We start from the raw sequence: 20,375 nt of genomic DNA, 5'->3' as shown, positions 1-20,375 counted from the left end.
CATTGTGGATGATCCCACACACCCCTCACACACACTCTTCACCCTTCTGCCATCCGGAAAGAGGTACCGAAGCATTCGTGGAAGTGTTTGGGAACGACAGCAACTCAGCCACGAAGTGGTAGGCCACGTAAACTGACGGAGCGGGGTCAGTGGATGCTGAGGCGCATAGTGCGAAGAGGTCGCCAACTTTCTGCAGAGTCGATCGCTACAGACCTCCAAACTTCATGTGGCCTTCAGATTAGCTCAAGAACAGTGCGCAGAGAGCTTCATGGAATGGGTTTCCATGGCCGAGCAGCTGCATCCAAGCCATACATCACCAAGTGCAATGCAAAGCGTCGGATGCAGTGGTGTAAAGTGTAAAGTTTGGTGGAGGGGGGATTATGGTGTGGGGTTGTTTTTCAGGAGCTGGGCTTGGCCCCTTAGTTCCAGTGAAAGGAACTCTGAATGCTTCAGCATACCAAGACATTTTAGACAATTCCATGTTCCCAACTTTGTGGGAACAGTTTGGAGCTGGCCCCTTCCTCTTCCAACATGACTGTGCACCAGTGCACAAAGCAAGGTCCCTAAAGACATGGATGACAGAATCTGGTGTGGATGAACTTGACTGGCCTGCACAGAGTCCTGACCTCAACCCGATAGAACACCTTTGGGATGAATTAGAGCGGAGACTGAGAGCCAGGCCTTCTCGTCCAACATCAGTTTGTGACCTCACAAATGCGCTTCTGGAAGAATGGTCAAAAATTCCCATAAACACATTCCTAAAACTTGTGGACAGCCTTCCCAGAAGAGTTGAAGCTGTTATAGCTGCAAAGGGTGGACCGACATCATATTGAACCCTATGGATTAGGAATGGGATGTCACTTAAGTTCATATGCGAGTCAAGGCAGGTGAGCGAATACTTTTGGCAATATAGTGTATATATACCGATCAGGCATTATGAGCACTGAGAGGTGAAGTGAATAACACTGATTATCTCCTCATCATGGCACCTGTTAGTGGGTGGGATATATATAGGCAACAAGTGAACAAGTTGATGTGTTAGAAGCAAGAAAAATGGGCAAGCATAAGGATTTGAGAGAGTTTGACAAGGGCCAAATTGTGATGGCTAGACCACTGGATCAGAGCATCTCCAAAACTACAGCTCTTGTGGGGTGTTCCTGGTCTGCAGAGGACAGTATCGATCAAAAGTGGTCCAAGGAAGGAACAATGGTGAACCGGAGACAGGGTGATGGGCACAGATTGTCAGACTTCTCATGCCTTGCCAATCATAGTATAGCTGCATATGGGCTACAGTCAGTAGAATATCTATAAAGTAGATCTCTGTGAGAGGTGCAACGGATACAATTACTGAAACTGACAATGTACACTGTGGGAGTATCTAATGAACTGGCTGAAATAAAATATAGGCTGCAAACATCGATCAACCATAACATTAAAACCACTGACAGGTTAAGTGAATATTATTGATTACCTTCTTACAGTGGTACCTATGAATGGATATTTTAGGCAGCAAAAGTTGTCCAAGGAAGGACAACCTGTGAACCAGCAGCAGGGTCATGGCTCACTCATGCTCGTCAGGAGAGAAGGCTAGCCTGTCAGAGGAGCTGCAGTAGCACAAATTGCTGAAAAGGTTAATGCTGGCTATGACAAAAACCCACATAGCAGACGGGTCTGGGCCAGATCTGGCATTAAGTCGACACTGCTGGCTGAGTGCTGGCATGGCAAGTGGTATGTCAGATGCGGCCAGATGCGGACCAGGTCTGGCAGTGATGGCACTGTTTATATGATGGCATGCCAGATGTGGCCCGGTTATGGTTTGGCATGCCAGATAAGGTGTATACCTTAAGGTGTACAAACACACAGCTTGCTGCGTTTGGGACTATGTAGCCACACAAGTACCCATGCTGACCTCTGTCCACCACTGAAAGGGTGGTGGTGGCGGCTCAAGTGGTTAAGGCTCTGGGTTGTTGACCGGAAGATCAGGGGGTCAAGCCCCAGCACTGCTAAGTTGCCACTGTTGGACCCTTGAGCAAGGTCCTTAACCCTCTCTGTTCCAGGGGTGCTGTATCATGGCCGACCCTGTGCTCTGACCCCAACCTCCAAGGATGGGATATGTGAAGAAAGAATTTCACTGGGCAGTAATGTATATGTGACAAATAAAGGCTATTTCTTTCTGTCTGATCCTCTAGGCAATGTTCGGCTGGGAAAACTTGGATCCTGGCATTCAAGTGAATGTTAATTGCATAAACATTGTTGTAGACCAAGTACCTCCTTTCATAGCAAAGGTATTCTCTAATGGCAGTGGCCCCATACAGCATAATAATGTGCCCTGCCACACTGCAAAAACTGTTCAGAAATGGATTCAAAAACATGACAAAGTGTTCAACATGTTGAATTGGCTGCCATATTCCTTGAATGTCAATCAAACTGAGCAGCTGTGGGATGTGTTGGACAAACAAGTGGATGAATCTATGGATGCTCCACCTCAAACCTTACAAAACTGAAGGATCTGCTGCTACCTTGGTACCAGATACCACAGCACACTTTCAGTGGTCTTGTGGAGTTGTGGAGCAGTTTTGCCAGCAAAAGGGGGCCCTCCCACATAATATTAGGTAGGTGCTTATGGCTAATTGGTGTATATGAGTAAAATAGATTCACTGCTGTTAAACTGACTTTGTGGCTGACCAATGTTTGTTAATTCATGTTAAGGCAATGTTTAAGTTACATATGGACTGTACATGTGGCTTATCATTTACACGAACTATCATGTCAGTCAAGTATAAGAATCTGAGGTCCCTTAATACCAACTGAGCACTGAATTAATGCAATCTATTTCAGTATTGTTGCACCCCTCTATTACCACAATTTATGCAACTTATGTTTCCTGCATGATAATATCCTGACAGATCTCCATTAATTATGTGATGCAGTCATGTCAACATGGGCCAGAATATTAGATGAATGTTTTCAACACCAGTATGGGTAGTGGCTGGTGAGTGAAAAAAATCAGAGTTGGACTTGGCTTTTGTGCTGCATAACCCAATTGTCCTTGAGCAGCAGATCATGGACTCATGAATGGACATTCTCCTTCAGGACTTTCTGTAAAGAGCAAAGTTCATTGTTCAGTAAAGTATGGCAACTTGCCCAGGGCCTGAAGCCGTGAAGCAGCTACACATCATCACATGAACGTTGACCTTCTCTGAGAAAAGCAAGGCCTGCAGTTCTTTAGATGTTTGGCTGGGTTCTGTTGTTCCTTCTTGGATGTGCTCTTGGAGGAATTTTGGTAGGCCAGCCACATCTAAGAAGAAAAATTCCCCCATTAGGAGTTAATTGCACCATTTTGTGTCAACTCTAGAGACTGTTGTGTGTTGAAAATGCCAGGAAATCAGCAGTTTCCGAAAAACTCCAAGCAGCCTGTCTGGCACAAACAAGCCTGCCATGGCCAAAGTCACTTGCTTTAATCACTTTCTCCCCATTCAGATGTATGTGAACATTAACTGAAGTTCTTGACCTGTATCTGCATAATTTTGTGCACTATGCTGCTGCTGCATGCCTATGGTTGGATAATTACAGGTATGAGATTATATCCAGATGTTCCTTATATAGTTTCATATATTAGAAAAAAAACCTTGTTACACCTCCTCAGAAACACTTTGTTGCCCAGCCAATTAATTATTTGATGTTTTATTAGCAACTGCCAAAAGCCCTGTTTCCCTAATATTAATTTAATTAAATCTGAGTAATAAGCCAAACACAGTGCTCACATGCTTCTGAGGCTACTGCGGCTGTAGGACATGATACCAGTCATTTGAAAAAAATATATTATATATTGCACAAGTCAACATAATGTGCTTTAATTACCTTTGCTTGACAGTTGCTAGAACACGTAATGTGTCAAGGAATACACAAAGAAAACCCAACCACCATTTTAATATGCTTTTAATCTCTTTAAACCCAGAGTACATGTACCATGTGTCAGTTGTTTGTTCCTCTGATTCAGAACTAATCTTATCCCATACTTCAATGTTCTTCTTGTGTGAAAGCATTGACTCTTCTCTCAAGAATAAGTCTCCCCCTAGTGGCTCAGTGTGTCAAGTGCTCTTCACAGATTATGAAGCCTGGATTTTCTATAAACTGTAAATTTGACCTTAAATGCATATCTAAAGGCCTATATTGTGTATATATAATGTGCAAGTAAAGAAAGAAGAAAAATCATACACTTAAACTTTTTCAAAAACTGTGACATTACAGAATGTTTTCATGTTTCTTATAAAAATAATCATGAACATTCTGGGATTTATTTTTTTTTGACTGCAGCGAAAAGTTTCCCAAGAACCAGTTTTCCAATTTACATGGAGTGTACCTATGAAATGTGATCAATTTTTAAATGCAAAAACAAATAATGATTTCATTTGGTTTTTCTCTTTTCTTTTTTTAAATACAATTTTACATCATTAGAAACATTTCATTTCATTATTTCTGAAGGCATATTTGTTATGCTTTGTATGTGTGAGATATATAATGTACATCTATAACAATTCTTGTAAACAGCTTCAAATGTGCTGTACTAATCTTTTTTAGTATATATTATATTTACATGCACATAGAAGTAAAAAAAAAACAGTGACTATTCAAATATTCTAATCCACAGTAAAGATTGGGTTTTAGTTTTTTTCATGTAACAGATAAATTAGCTGAATCAGCGTTAGGGGGCGATGCTGTGCCTTTCATAAATGTACACTGCTTTCCATTTCAGTATCATGTGAGCAGTCCAGTTATGTTCTGTAGGATTTTCTAATATATTGTATATAACTGTTTCTACCCTTCCTCTGATAGATTCACCTGGTTACAATCAAATCCTCAAATCATCGTAATCTCATTACCCTTTCATGGAGACTGATTTTATCCTTCCACATGGGAGATGTTCTATAAACAATTACACCTTAGTTTGTTTATCTTGTAAAAAGTAAATGAGAATAAAGAAATTACATTTATAATCAAGTCACTGAAGGCTCATGTGTATTCTCACACATGCCTCATCTCCCAGTTAGGCTGTGATTAGTACTGTTTTGATCTGCAATGCATGGTGACAAAAGAACAGGAAATCCTGTGCCTACTGCTCATTCATCAAAGAATATTATTCATGCTGCCATCAAAGAGAATGAGAAATGGGGTTGAAGCTGCATGCCTTCCCTCTTCTAAGCTGACTATTCGTTGATTTAATATATATTGTGTGTGTGTGTGCGCGTGGGAGAGAGAGAGAGAGAGAGAGAGAGAGAGAGAGAGAATGTGGAGATCTGTGTGGGCATGGTGGAAGACTTTGTTTAAAATATCCTGGTAACCCTGGCCCATGGCATGACCCTGCCAATCACACAACACAAACAAGAGTTGACAAAGTGTGTCATTAGTAACCTGTAAACCTAACAGTTGTGTCTCTGAGTAAAAACGATCTGTGATCTTTGACATTAGATATCCAAGTGGTAGGATTCCAGGTCCTCAGGCGTGACCTCATCATTAGGTCATGGTCCTGACTTTTGACATGCCGTCTTCCTGAGTACTTCAACATGGCAGATAGCATACCAATGCAAAGATCAGATCTTTTTTCAAACTGCCAAAACAAACCAAAATGGCTGATTAGAAGGCTGTTTATGATGTCTGGAATTTTTTTTTATCAAAAATAATGTCCTAGACAGCTTGATTTGGCAGATCAGCTCATTCCTGAACCTCTTTGTTAGCTCTAGTGAGCCATGGAACATTTTTAAAATTTCAATAAATCTCCATGTGTTTCTCCCTCGTGCTTAAAAGAAATATACCATCTGGAGCAGGGTGTGAGGTAGATCTGACCATACTGATTCTGTCAAACCAAGTTTAAGTTTCTCTCCCGGAGAGTCGCTTAACATGCGTTGTTCATATTTTGAGGCAGCATAAAACACATAGCAGATATTTTTTTGTAAAATGTGCCTCACACATGGTGTCATGGAAAGGTCCACAGGTCATAGGATGTAAACAAATCCTCAAATAAATAAATGGAGAAAATATTTGAAAATAATCCTTAATACTTTTACCTGTGCTGCAGTATTATATCATCATAATATTTTCCATCTAATAAGCATAGAACTTTATAGATCTCATTAAGTCCACAGTACAAAGAAAATATTAATGTTCCAAATTTAATAAATAACAATAGCAATAACAATAACAAAATATGCATAACACATGCAGTCATCATAAACAAGCATTTTCATTCTCTGTAATCTCTGTAGTCAGCAATATCAACTAAGCATGTCCATCAAGAAAAATAATAGGATACTAATGTTGTGCTACAGATTTCATCACATGGCTTGATATAGACTCTCATAAGGCCATAAAATTATTAATAGTAATAAGGCATATAAAATGAATGCCTTGTTCATAAACTTTTTATTGATGGATTTATTTGATGGAATGGGGTTTTTTTTTTATTGTTATTGGGTTTGGAAAATCACAGGTATAATGACATCAACATACAAGTTAACCTTTATATGGCAGACTGTCATTGTCTCCACGACTTGCGGCTGAGAACACACACACAGGCTACGTTGATCCTAATAAGTCTCCAAGCCACCAGGTTCTTAAAAGAAGTCAATGCTCTCACAAATGTGTGTGAGTTGGTGCAGTATGAGTTCCAGTGGCGCACATCAATCCCCAGACACCCAGAGCCCCCGGTTCTGGCCCCGCTGCACACCGTTTCGAAAAAGTACTGCTTTTTCTTGACGTCATTGATGCTGACGTCAGGCAGCACGGTTACCTCGTTACCCGAGATGTCTGTTGCTTTTGTCTTATTACCCACCCAGAAACTGACGCTCTCACACACTGAGTAAACGCCACGACTCTGTGGCTGTCCTGCTCGCCTTTTTGTCCTGTCCTTTGAACCCTGATGTTCTGAAGGCTCTGAATCAGGGGGTAGTTCACTGAAAAGCACACGAGGCGACCGGTAGCGCCTCTTGTTGAAGAGTTTGGGGTCCACTGTGGGCGTGGGGTCAGCCGACTGCTCATGCTTGCTGTCCTGTGGGCAGATATCGCCCGCTCGCAGTGCCAAATTGTGGCTGCAGAACAGGAGCAGCAGAGCTAACATGGACCACCGCATGGGCACACCAGGACCTGGAGGGAAATATAACCACAATTAAAATAAAAGTGTGTTAGATACACTGTAATTATTGTATATTGGTATAACAGTTTGCCAGCATAAGGCATCGTGAAGTAGCTATGTAGTACTATTCCAGAGAATCACTTCTTGTGCCTTATTAAGCTCGCTGTTAAACATGTTGCTCTGACTGTTATTTATTACATTCTTTGTAATATATCAGATGCTAGGTTTTTGTGTAACACAGATAGATATCTACAATGATCAGCACAGTGCTACACCTGTACATATAATAAATGTCAACATCATATTTAAGGAATTTTATCATATTTATCAATTTAGTCCAATAATGAAACACAGTAAAATATTATTTACATTTCTTTACAAATATAAACTATGAATTAAATCATATGTAACCATCTACACTAATCGTGTTGCACAAAACCCCCAAATATAAGAGCAGGTCAATAAAAAAGGAATCTAAATCATTACATAGGTTTTTAAAAGATTTCCCTTGGAAAACTGTAGGTAAGTAAGTGGTATGGTCACATCAGTGGTATGTTCACCTCGGCTTTACACAGATATTGTGCAAAATATGAATGATATGGTCTGTGTATGGTTTAGAATTTTTTAAAAGCCAGATAAAAGATACAATATGTAGGAAGATGAAATGGTTTCCATTTACAGCATGCACTGTAGTCTATGAATTTCTCAGCATTTGTAAAACAGGGCTGTCTACTCACTGTATTTTAACTACAGTTTACATTGCATTAAAAAAGCAAAGAGAAAAAAAATCTTGTGATATGAGGAAAACGCTGATATTAAGTTGGATGGTTTTCATCCTATTCTGTATTGACTAGAGTTTGCCATATAGAATTTGTCCAAAACCTTTACAAATCACAGAATAGTATTAATTCTTTGCATCTGTGTGTTGAAGAAGGTCACAGTCCAAAATGAAAAGTATGTTACTCAGGAAAATCACACTTCAACAGACAGGCAGTTTTTTTTAGCAGGTGCTTTACCACTAGTGAAGTGGCATTCAGGTGTGGACTCTGTATACCTGTGAGACGTGTCCAGGTGAACTCGTCTTTCCTGTCTGACCTCAGGGGGAGTACTTTGGGTTCATCATGATCTGAGCAGTCAGTGTCAAGTCATTAGCGCCTACAAGCTCTCTGCTTCTGAAAGACAATAAACCCAATTAGCTAAATATCTGAGCAATTCTAAAATACAAAATTCCTCACAATTCATTCATTTATTCCTCTTCAGCAACCACATTATCAAGGTCTGGGTCATTGTACATCCATACATCCAAAGCCTATCCCAGAAGCCCTGGGCACAAGGCGGGTATTTTCTCATTTTCAGTATATTACAAATATTTATTTGACACTCATAACAGATGAATGAATCATGCTTTAGCTGGGGATAAAAGCTCTAAATCAGCTTTTCACTGCCGAAATAACACAAAATTGCTATAGTCATTTGAACCATACATCACACTGTTGTGACACTCAAGCAATTATAAATTAAAGTAGTACAAATAAACTCCATCACAACATTCAGTCTTATCAGTCTTATCAGTCCAATGCCACGTATGCAGAGTATGAACCATGGTTTTCCTTCCATTGTTAATATAAGGTAGCTTACTTGTGTGTCTGCATTTGCGGCTTTGCTTAGTCGGTCTAGGAAAACCTAGGTGCTGACCTAGCACTCATTAACTGGAATGCAGTCTAGTTAAATCTAGTGAAAGCATTCTGTCTAGCAGGGCCACCAATGGTCGTGGCGACACGTAGAACCTAGAGGATTCAATAATCACCCTCCAAAACCACAGCCCATTTTCATATGGTAACAGTTCCACAGTTTCCCACTGGCACACCTTTCAAAAGGGAAATGTGAACCCCTTCAGTCACAACCACACACACACAAACCACACACACATTCTTATCTGCAATCATAGGCCTGTGAAAGCCACCGCCTAAAGGAAAACCCTCCATGAGCATTCTTCTGTGAAAAACACATGGATAAATTGTGGCTTCGCGTTGGCTCTGATCCGACAGCCTATGACACCCAGCACCAGCCTTCACAAAACACATTCGGTATCACTGACTACAACATTTATTCAAAATCTCACACTCTATATGTCATCTCTTATTCATAGCCCTGCAAGATGCTAGGATCCTTTCCATAGGGGTGGCAACTGAGAAAGTGTTTACCATTGGATGATGAAAAGTACATCTGAAAGAAAGCATACAATGTCTCATGAAGCCAAAGTGCAGATTTAAAAATGTAACAATATTTCAAAATATCATTAGGAACTGCTGGTTCACATTCCTGACACATGAATCGGACTTGATATACATTCTAATCTTATTCTGCTACAACAAGTTCATCACAAATAATTATGCAGCTTCTCTAGCTTTGCACAAATCACTTGGTACCCATAGATTTTTAAAGTAAATTTGACAGACCTTGAGCTCCTTCCTTATTGCATCTATTAATTATCGTTTGTGGAAAAGCAAGTCTAAAAACGCACACATACACATACATATACATCTACATATTGATTCACATGGAAATCTTTTAATAAGACCTGGTGGCACTGAGCTGAATTTCAATCTTCCCTTTCCTGATGTTCCTACCTATTCATCATGTTATGGAGAGATAAGAATAATCTTGTAAATAAAGCGTAGAGCAATTTGGGGTATATCTACTAAAAGACCAATATTCATTTCAGTTCTATAGTCATGAAATCTAAAATGGTGTAGTTTCTTTCTGTCTCATAGTGTGATATCAAGTATTCTACCAGGTCAGCTAAAGCCAGATAGGTTTTAAAGTAGTGTGCAGTTTTCCCCACACACCTGTGCTACATCTCCAAAAGTAGACAAGCGGTAAACTCTGCCATGGGAAGTCTTGTCAATCTGGAATGTGCAGGACAACTTCCCCTGTCAGGCAGGCAGGTCAGAGGTGTTGCGCGTCTGTCTGCATGTCTGTGTGTGGTCTGCATTGCTACAGGTCCGGTAACAGTCAAATCTGGTTTGACACTGATTCAATGTGGCAGGGATAAAATGTTGATATATAAATATCTACATGTTCCAAATTTAGTTGAACAGCCCTCAGTATTTTTTTTGTGATAGTAAGCTAATATATATATATATATATATATATATATATATATATATATATATATATATATATATATATATATAGAAAGAGAGAGAGAGAGAGAGAGAGAGATCAGCAAGAAACACTATTTCCTTTCTTAACGTAAAAAGGAACAAATGATAAATGATGACAATGATTAACAATAAATGAAAACATTTTATGTTACAGATTTAAATTAAAAAGATCAATAACCTTTAATGAAATACGATTTTCAACATGTGGAACAGGAAATGTGCACTTCCAAACCATTAGTGGCATTTCCAAAAATATTTTTTCAACTTGATGATTAAGGTGTACCTCAGAGACTGTACCTCAGCAAAAAGGCAAGTATTCAACAATTATTTCATGCCTCACAACTCTTAAGCCTAGCCCTAAACCACAAGCAAATTACCAGCTGCTTTAGACCATCCCTGAGTTTCCACTGAGACCATAGACTGTGTATGGAACCAACCATAATACCAAGACAGGGGTCTATGTTATACTTCATTTAGATGAAAACTTCATATAAAATGCTGTTGGATGACAGACTTGGGATTGTGTATGTTCAGTCTTGTCTGTTATACAACATAATCCATAAAGAATAATGCAAAACAAGAGGTAACAGTGGTTATTCCACTAACTTGCATATATAGGTGGACGAAGTTGCAGTGCAGTAGTATCTTGATTAAGAGACTATACATGACATTATATACTGTAGGACACTGGGAAGAAATGAGCAAGAAATTTAAAAAATCTGCACTCACTGTAGTATTATGAACAGCTGTACACCTATTCATTCACTAAACGTTCATTCAATCATCTAATCAGCCAATCATGTGGCAGCAGTGCAATGTATAAAATCATGTAGATACAGGCCAGTAGCTTCAGGTAATGTTCACATCAACCATCAGAATGGGGGGGCAACCTGATCTCAGTGATTTTGACTGTAGTATGATTGTTGGTGCCAGGTTCTTGATGCCAGACAGGCTAGTTTAGGTGTTTCTATTACTGCTCATCTCATGGAAATTTCACACACAACAGTACAACATAATGTTGCAAAAAAAGAAAAAATATCCAGTGAGCAGCAGTTCTGCAGACAGAAACACATTGTTGATGAGAGAGATCAGTGGAGAATGACCCAACTGGTTTGAGACAGAAAGGCTAAAGGAAAAGCATCTCAGAACACACAACCATCAGGCAGATGGGCAAAAGCACTGGGGTCCTCTTCTCACCAAAACTGGAAAACCAAACCTGGACTTATGAATCTCAATTTCTGCTGAAGTACATAGATGGTAGAGTCGGACATCATGAATCCATTTGGCACAGACATCATGAATCCATCCATCATGAACAGTCCAGGATGGTGGAGGTAGTGTAATGGTGTGGATAATGTTTTCTTGGCACACTTTGGGCCTACCAATCATCACTTAAATACTGTAGCCTATTTGAGTATTGTTCCTGACCATGTGTATCCCTTCATGGCCACGATTCTTCTTACCAAAACATACAAGCACACCTGAAAAATCTTCAGGAATTGTGTAATACAATCATGTCAACATGGAACAAAATCTCAAAGGAATGTTTCCAACATCTGGTAAATCCATGCAACAAAGAATTGAAGCTTTTGAGAGCAACAGAGGCCCTACCCATTATTAGTATAGTGTTCCTAATAAAGTGTTTGGTGAGTGTATACATTTTGCCATTCAGTACCATGTCTTACTAAAGTACAACAGAACTTAATTCCATGTCTAAAGCCTAATTACAAAAATATACTGAAGCAATATTTTGCTTGAGTGCAAGAGAATTCTGGGAAATGTATATTTGTTCACAGACAGGTAAGCCTGTAATAAATAGGTCTAAATTCATAAAGAAGCATTTCAAGACAAAAAGACATTCCAAACGGATCGGTGCTTCGGGCCATGTGCTTTAAAGGAAACTTTGCTTCGTCTGCCAGCTAGCTACAGCTTGCTAGGAATCCGGGAACTAAGACAACCATTTTGCCTTTGGCCATTGTTTCGCGTTAGCAATCTACAGAGGATAATCGCATGCAATTGAGACCAACTGTCAACTTTTCTTTCTGTTCCCATGACAGCCTTTCTGTTTGTAATACTTAAAATATCTAATATGAATAAAAGCTCAATTACAATAGGGAATCTATTAGAATTGGTAGCTATAAATATGAGGATTCCTGCAAATTTGATGCCTATCTGTCATGGTGTGATTCAAACCAGATGTGTTGGACCTGATCACCAGAATCCAAAAGTCCAGGTAGAATTAACAATCAAATTAAAGAATGCGGCAGGACTGTTCATCCAAATTCAAGTCTTAGGGGGTCAAACATTTCCTTTGTATAACAAGTTTATTAGGTCCTTTTGGCAAAAAGAGCTTTCTCTCCCTGCTATGCTATGTAATGTTGCAAGAAATTGTGGAAGTGTCACATTATTTAATGTGAACAAAGACCTACATTATCAAATGACACACTTTGTCCTGCATTGCAGGTCAGTACAGGTGTTAATAACACAGTGTCCTTTATGTCCTTACTTAATTGTAAATAGTCACACACCATGCAACTTAGGTTGTAGGTGGTCAATCTATAGCATGGGCTTAAACAATTACGTAGGATTAGTAGTTATTTACGTTTAAAATGTAAAATAGCACAATTTTTTCTCTACCCAATTATTTAGCCAGTGGTAATCATGACTCCCAATTCCCACCTACAGTATCTCCATCCATTCACACAGCACCAGGCAATCTGGAATATTTTTCCTTGGAGATACTTGAAGCCCAACACCATATCTTTTCAAGTTCTGTTAACATATCCTAAGGCAGACAAACAGACATGAAAAGAAGCCTCACTGAACAATTCTGTGTGCATAAGCTGGCAGATATCCAAAAATAACCAGTACCAATGTAGATTAATACCGCTGAGATGGTAACTAAACCATGATTCCCACCCAGAAAATAATATCTTGGACCTCTGGCCATGAAAGTCCAAGACGTAATCAAGATTTAAACTTTGGTCCCAGTGATGGGCCTCCTACGCAAGGAATCAGAGCTTCCAAATGTTTTCTGCCAACTAAGAAAAACATTCTTGGCAAGATTTGAAGACTGTGTACATGTCTTTTAACCCTTGAGATTTACAATATCATACTTGAGCCAAAACCTTTGAACCAAACTGTATTTGCGTTAAAATAGTACTTGAATGTTTGAAAGACACAAAGAGTCACATGCACATCGTCACAAATTGAGAGAAACATTACTTTAGACAGCACAGCTTGGAAAATCCATCCATTGTGAAATCCAGGCATCAGGCCATGACATCACTTAATCTCATTTTTAAGAATCCTCCTCTAAAAGCAGTAACCTTGGACGAAACGCTCTAGAAAAACAAGACATTTAGGAAGATGAACTGTGACAGTACAAGCTAGCTTAAGCAGAAAAGTTGTAGATGCCATTTAAAAAAAACAAACTTAACTCAGGTATATGTGAGTACAAATTCCCTTAGGAATATCCGTGCCAACATTCTCATCCTCCGAGGCCTGAAAACATTCTCCATGCTGAGGTACATGAGGAGGAATGCTCTGTCAGACAAAGATCATAAATTATTCTTGCTGCATTCAATATCAGCACAGTTTCAGTATGTTTAGGATCTAGTGCACGTTTTAGGTGTCACTACAAGAATATGCACTTGATTTAGTAGACCTGACTTTAAACAAATATCCTGACTAATTTAGTCAAATTGTTATGATCTACTGTGAAGATCCAGAAAAACCAAACTTTGCTCTGTGGATTGAAAAGTCTGATTTGAGACTGAAACCACTTGAAGTCAGGACACAGCTATAGAACCACCACGGTTTTTCAAATTTTCACAATTTTTTCTGGGTGTGAATGGATTATCTGATTAGCAGCAGCAATGAGAAATTTACTGTAAACCACTTTCAATTTTACTTGACCCACTATGTCTGATATCACCATAAACATGTTATGAAGTGCTTTGCTCCACAGTGCTGGAATGTATCCTCAGCTTTGCTCAATTTCAGCCTAAGCCTCCAGATGGGGTACCAAAAGAGGCTTAGGGCTTAGCTGCCTACACCATTAGCAAACACTTGTCCTGGGGCACTGCGGGTAAAAGTCTTTACTCCTGTTGTTTTCTCCATACTGCTTTGTCCCAGATGTTCAGATTTACATTATGTTTCATAGCAGCTGTATACAACTGTCTTCGACTCCTCAAAATATTTAAATTAGAGTTCAAAGATTAAATCATGTGCATAAATCATTTCTGCACATGACAGAGGGAGAGAGTTCATGTACAACTAAAATATACACAATTTTGAAACAAGTTACATACATTTCCCCGATGTGGGCTGTTTTATATTTATAAATAAATACAATTCTGATTAGACGTATAACCAAAACAGCAGCAAATACAGTAACTATCTGGCATCTATTAATATACTACCAATGCTTTCATATTTTATATGCTCATGTAAACTGATAACATAAACAATTCTACTGGTGACACTACAGATTTTTTTAATTAAATACACAAACTACATTACATGACTATTTAATCTTTCTAATAAATATTAATATTACCAAACTTTTAATACAGCATGTGGAAAAATATTATTCACATGAGAGGGAGCATCACAAGACTGACAAGGAATTGACAGGAATTGACAGTAAAGTTCCCCTTATTCCCCTAACCCTTCTTAATAGTTACTGAAACAAGGGAAAACTGCCCAGCACTGCAGAAAACCGAACAAAAGAGATTTCTGGCCATAACCCAAGTCTTAGATAAAGGCCTCTAACATATTCTAACAGTTTACAGAACAGCAGAAAAAGGATGTGTGAGAGAGTTTCTCATGGGGAAACACCTGCATCTCTTGAACATATTTCAGAGGGAAACTGGTAAATATTCCAGACAGTTTATATCAAAATTCTGATTTACAGCTGCACCGGGACAGGGTGCATACCTTCAGGGTCATATTTATTGGACAGCTTTGGAATTGAAGCCACGTGTTGGCACATAATTCTGCTCCATGGCTGGTATCTTCAGACAGAACATGAGACAGAATTTACTCTACTATGTACTACATCAGAGAAAGAAAAGCTTGCCATTGGCACAGGTGTATCCAATTTGGAATAAGTCCTGCAATTTGTCATGAAGTAAACAAGGGATGTTTTTCCCCTCCTCATTTTAGTGACAACAATTGTTTTTTAAGCGCTCACAGAAACCATTAATATGCTGCCAATTCAGCTGTTACTGTCTATTTAGTCTGAAACTTGATAATTGACTCTCAGTCCTTGGGCAGAGAGTTTATTTTCTTAGCATGGCTCCTGGGCCACATATTTGTTTTCTCCAGTTTCTCTTGTTATCCTTTGAGTAATCCCCAGCTCTGAAGGGGGAGCCCTGGGGTCAGCATAGCAAACCCTCTCGAGGCTGTTGTCATAACTGTGCAAAATGGTTGAGACGGATTAGTGCTACTAAAAGATCCCTGTTCATGAGTCACTAAATGATGTTTTAGGTGTGTTATGGAATGCAGGGGCTTTAGCACCTTAATTGGTGTAAAATTAGCAGCTCATTGACAACTTCTGAATAAGCACCATTTAAGTTTAATTTAATGTTTAATTTAGACATGTAGGATTTCTAAATACGTCAGTTTGATGAACTTGAGTGTTAAAGTCTATTAATTGCCCTGTTGTGTATACATGAATCAACAGGAATTTACTAAATGTCTGGGAAATATCAGTATTTGACCTGTGTGCCAGTGAGATAAGCAGAGATATCAGCTTAACTAAACACCAGGTCAGAACTTAAGATATGTTTGCATTAGTTAAAAGAACCTGATATTGTGTCTTGGAAAGCCTACGTTAATTTTACAAATAGCAAATAATCTTTTGATAACACAGCTGTACATTTTTCTGGATACCTGCGTATTCGAAACTGTACAAATGGTCTTGGTAAACATGTCAGCAAGTATCTTCAGAAGCTCCACTTCATTGCTTGCATGTGTGCACCAGGAATGTAATGAGATGTAATGCCTTGTATTCATAAATGAATAATGAGTGATTGAGGCGTGATAGAGGCGTAACTGAGATGAAGCTCAACGTGTTCTAAAAAGACGGTGATGATGACGAGCGATGTGATGACAGTCAGCCTGGAGTATGATCATATGTTAGATAAGAGAAGCAAATTTCTTCTGCTGCCAATCTTACATCCTTGCTACTATATGACTTGAGGTAATATGATTCATGTGTATAGTATGAGTATGTGTTTGTGTGTGTGTGTGTGTGTGTGTGTTTATTGGCCATAATTTGAATGCAAGGACAAATGTTTTCTATTCCCTAAATTCAAATAAGCAATTAAGAGGTTGATTTATGTTGATAAACCACTGCAGGCAATGTCAAAGATTAACACAATCACAATGAAAAATGAGAAATACTGGCATATTAAAAAGGATAAGGACAAACCCACAACATTCTGTATGTTCATGTGGAAAAGAAGCGGAATCCAAACATCACCCCCAACACACAAACACACAAATACACACACACACACACACCCTAAACTGGAACTTAATGATAGTACATGCAAAAAACATGAATGTGAAGAATTGTTAGAGAATTATTATAGAAAAAACAAACACAATGAAGTATATCACAACCAATGAACACATAAGAAGGAGTGTTTGATTTTAGGAATAACATAACATGGATAACCTGCGATCCTTACACAGTGGAAAGTTAGTGTGAAAACAGTGGCTCAAACCTCTAATTTCTTTCTTCCAGTATTCAGCAATTCTTGTCAGTTCCTCTCTGACACTTTCCAAAGGATTGCATGTAAGCTGTTGACATTCCAGTGTTCTGAAGTTCCCAAATTCCAAACTGCCACTTAATCCCAAATTCCAGATCAGGAAAAGCAAATTCTTCTGTCATCCAGGTCCACACAGCTCCTGTAGTGGCTGAGAAACAGATTGCTGTGAAAGTTAGGAGTAAGGAGTAAGGAGTCTCTGTCTGAGTGCCTCCTCTGTGAAGGGCATGCCCTTGGTCCTAGTGCCTGACAAACTGTTATTGTTCTCATTATCCAACTCTGTCTTACACAAAATTCATAGGAATTCTAACGAGGGACATTTAGCCTGTCTCGTCTGTAACCTTTCATCTGTTGATGGAAAACCATAAACACTGCAGATGTTAGCATCTTGAAATAGCCCAAGACCTAAATTACACAGACAAACGGATAATAGCAATTACTAGCATTCCATTCATGACTTAAGTCCTCGCAAAATCTGTTGATGTGCTGCAGGCCTTCACAGTTCCCAGTCACTTTAGAGAAAAAAAAAAAGTGGGTGACAAATTAAAGGAAAAAACAACATGAAGTGTATAGTAGAGTGTTGGACCATCAAAAGCCTTCAAAACAGCCTCAATGAATCTTGGCTTAAATTTTACAAGTCTCTGGAACGGCACACAATTCTTTCAAAGGGTATTCCATCTAAATGATCATTTGTCTAAAACATCTGTTCAAAGTCTCCCAGCAATCTATTCCGTATTTTTAGAATGAGTTTAATATAGTCCAATTTCTCCTGGCATAGAAAGACATGTTGACATTTACAAGTTTCTGGTTAATGAGCACTTATTTATCGTCATGTCGTTTATTCTACATTCCAAAACTCTCCCATAAGATCCCATAAGTACATGCAGTACGTGAACTCGGTGCCAAATGCTTCTGAAACCATGTACTATTGAAAACATATGTGCCGGTACTGCACAGATTACCAAAGTATGTGAAATTTTGAAGAGAAACCGAAGGCTCTGTATAGAGATACATGAAATTTCTTCATCGGAAACCATGGCTAGTTCGATCATCTAAAACATTGCTTTTACATTGCAGAGGTGAACTCTGGTTTTAAAATGTAAGTTGTTTCCAGAGCTCTCATGGATTACACATGGCAGGTGTACAAAAGGAATGCAATATCAGGACACCAGTTCGGTGGAAATAAAGTACTGATCTGAACATAGGGTGTAATAAATGCACTTGGTTTCTTGCTGTGGCTTAATATGGCACTATAGCTGATTCATGAGAGCCATACTGAAAAAGTAGTAATTTTATATAAAATTCTGTTCTGAACTTTCTCACTCATGACATATAATTAACAGTGGCCAATTTGCATTCCTGAGGTATGAAAACATATTTATACTGGGCTGTAACCAAAAAATATTTCCTGAACGGAGACATTATTTATACAAGCGCTTGCCAGTGGTAAATATCAATGTGTCAAGAAACATTTTTTATTTTTCATTGCAAATAACAGCCCTTACTGTGAAGAAACATGGCACATCACAACTGTAGATAATAAACACCAGTTATTTACTGCAAAATTTAGACTAAATGTGTTCTCCTGTTCATGCCAGTGCTCTGCTCGTGAAGATTATTCAGATCGGACTGCATCAGATAGTGGCTAATACAACTTTTTGTTTGTATGTAATTGTTAAACTAAAAGCCATAAGCTTGCCTCTCATAGTGCATGCCATAAAGCTTAACTATATAGAAGCATTTGAAATTATGGTTAAAGACTGAAATGTTGATATGAAAGGACTGAATAAAATGAAGAATCCATTTCCAGGTAACTTAAACATTAATAGGGCAGCATGGTGGCACAGGGGGTAGTGCTGCCACCTCACATTTCCAGGGTCCAATTTCAATACTAGGTTCATTGTCTGTGTGTAGATCCTGAGTATGTTTCTTTCTGTGTCCCCTTCCTCTACACACTAGTAGTTTAGAAGGCTAGATAAAGATGAATTGTGACTGTGTGTGTGTGTGTGGTGCAGTGCCCTGTTATGAGCTGGCACGCCATCCAGAGTTCATTCCCACCTCACTCTCTGTAATCCCAGGATAGAACCCACAACCACTGCAGCCCAGTCCAGGATAAAGTGAATTCTAAAGATGAATGTATGAATGAGTGATGAATAAAAGAACATCCAGAGCAACACTCCTTGCTGCTGAGATGTATATGAATGCAGGTGGCCAGGTTTTTAAAACGTGTTGACCTTATTTCACAGGGTCCTGATTTAAATTATTCTTCTACCATGTTCTCTCATTTTAAGGGTCAGAAGGACAGTTCTGTTGTCAAGGTTAAGGTTGTTAAGGTTATGAAATTTTCACAATTTTATAAAGCAGCTGTAGTTACTAGGTGAAATGAAAATAAATTAGCTAACATTTTTCCTGTAATTGTTTATGCAAAGGTTTCAGGGATACCAACTTGTCTTGCATTACTGAATGAGTGTGTTGCAGACCATCACATTTCAAGTCATGTTGTTTTGTTTCTTGCTGATTTTGGCATGTGGGCCTGTATTTTTGGAGGTTACAATGGAAAATAAAGATTTTTTTATTGATCAAAGAATGAGCTACATGCTTCTTTTTTTTTTTTAAATAGAATACTACACATTAGTAAATTGTTTGGATGTATTTTGTACCTGCACTGCTTCTTTGATCTCTGGTTATAATACTTTAAAGATGAAAATATTGTTCCACTGCCTTTTTACATTTAAGGAGGCATAAATAGATGAATAATGGTTGTGTTAACGCTATACTGTTTCCACAAGACATTGCCAAATCCTGTTTAAGACTCCTTTGTTCAGTTTATTCAGCGTAGGCCTTCTTTCCTCCTGCTATTGAACTCAAAACCTGCAAACACAGGCCTAGATGTTTTACCTTTATTTAAGCCCATTGCAAATAGAGTATATAAAAAGGGTTTTGATCTATACTTAGTGAGTTGCAGCAGTCTGTTTTAAACTGAAGAATTCATTTAAAACAATGATATATTCAAGAGGATAAATCAAAATCGGAAAAGCTTGGTATAGAACCTTGGCTACAACCTTCATGGTAGCTCAGATTCTGGGATTTGATTCCTTCTGTCTGTTTGCCTGTATACAACATTTCAAGGGCTGAAGTACTGCTTCAGTGCCCCATGGTCTCCCATCTATCATGACTGACAGGTACCTATGGACACACCACAGGGTAACAGGTAACTGGAGAAGGAACATAACTCCAGCAAAGACAAAACACTTTTCATCACAGACAGTGAAGTCAGCTGGACAGGCATGACTCAGATGA

General features: G+C 38.7%; 1 protein-coding gene across 5 annotated transcripts; it reads right to left on the bottom strand.

Moving 5' to 3' along the window:
• Positions 1-6,156: 6,156 nt before the first annotated feature.
• Positions 6,157-17,259, bottom strand: ngfb (nerve growth factor b (beta polypeptide)). Of its 5 annotated transcripts, XM_058404255.1 has the most exons (5): positions 17,034-17,259; positions 13,522-13,842; positions 9,979-10,161; positions 8,184-8,301; positions 6,157-7,140 (listed from the first exon to the last, which is right to left on the bottom strand). In XM_058404255.1, exon 5 carries the CDS (start codon positions 7,124-7,126, stop codon positions 6,533-6,535), a length of 594 nt encoding a protein of 197 aa, XP_058260238.1. In that variant the 5' UTR covers positions 7,127-7,140; positions 8,184-8,301; positions 9,979-10,161; positions 13,522-13,842; positions 17,034-17,259; the 3' UTR covers positions 6,157-6,532. The 5 variants fall into 5 exon arrangements, with proteins under 5 accessions (XP_058260238.1, XP_058260237.1, XP_058260239.1 ...); XM_058404254.1 differs by lacking the exon at positions 9,979-10,161; XM_058404256.1 differs by lacking the exon at positions 9,979-10,161 and having other exon boundaries at positions 8,184-8,298.
• Positions 17,260-20,375: the final 3,116 nt, after the last annotated feature.

This window comes from Hemibagrus wyckioides, linkage group LG11, assembly GCF_019097595.1.
Source record: "Hemibagrus wyckioides isolate EC202008001 linkage group LG11, SWU_Hwy_1.0, whole genome shotgun sequence".
Taxonomy (NCBI): Eukaryota; Metazoa; Chordata; class Actinopteri; order Siluriformes; family Bagridae; genus Hemibagrus; species Hemibagrus wyckioides.
The sequence above is the reverse complement of the archived record's forward strand: the minus strand, read 5'-3'. Positions and strand labels throughout refer to the sequence as shown.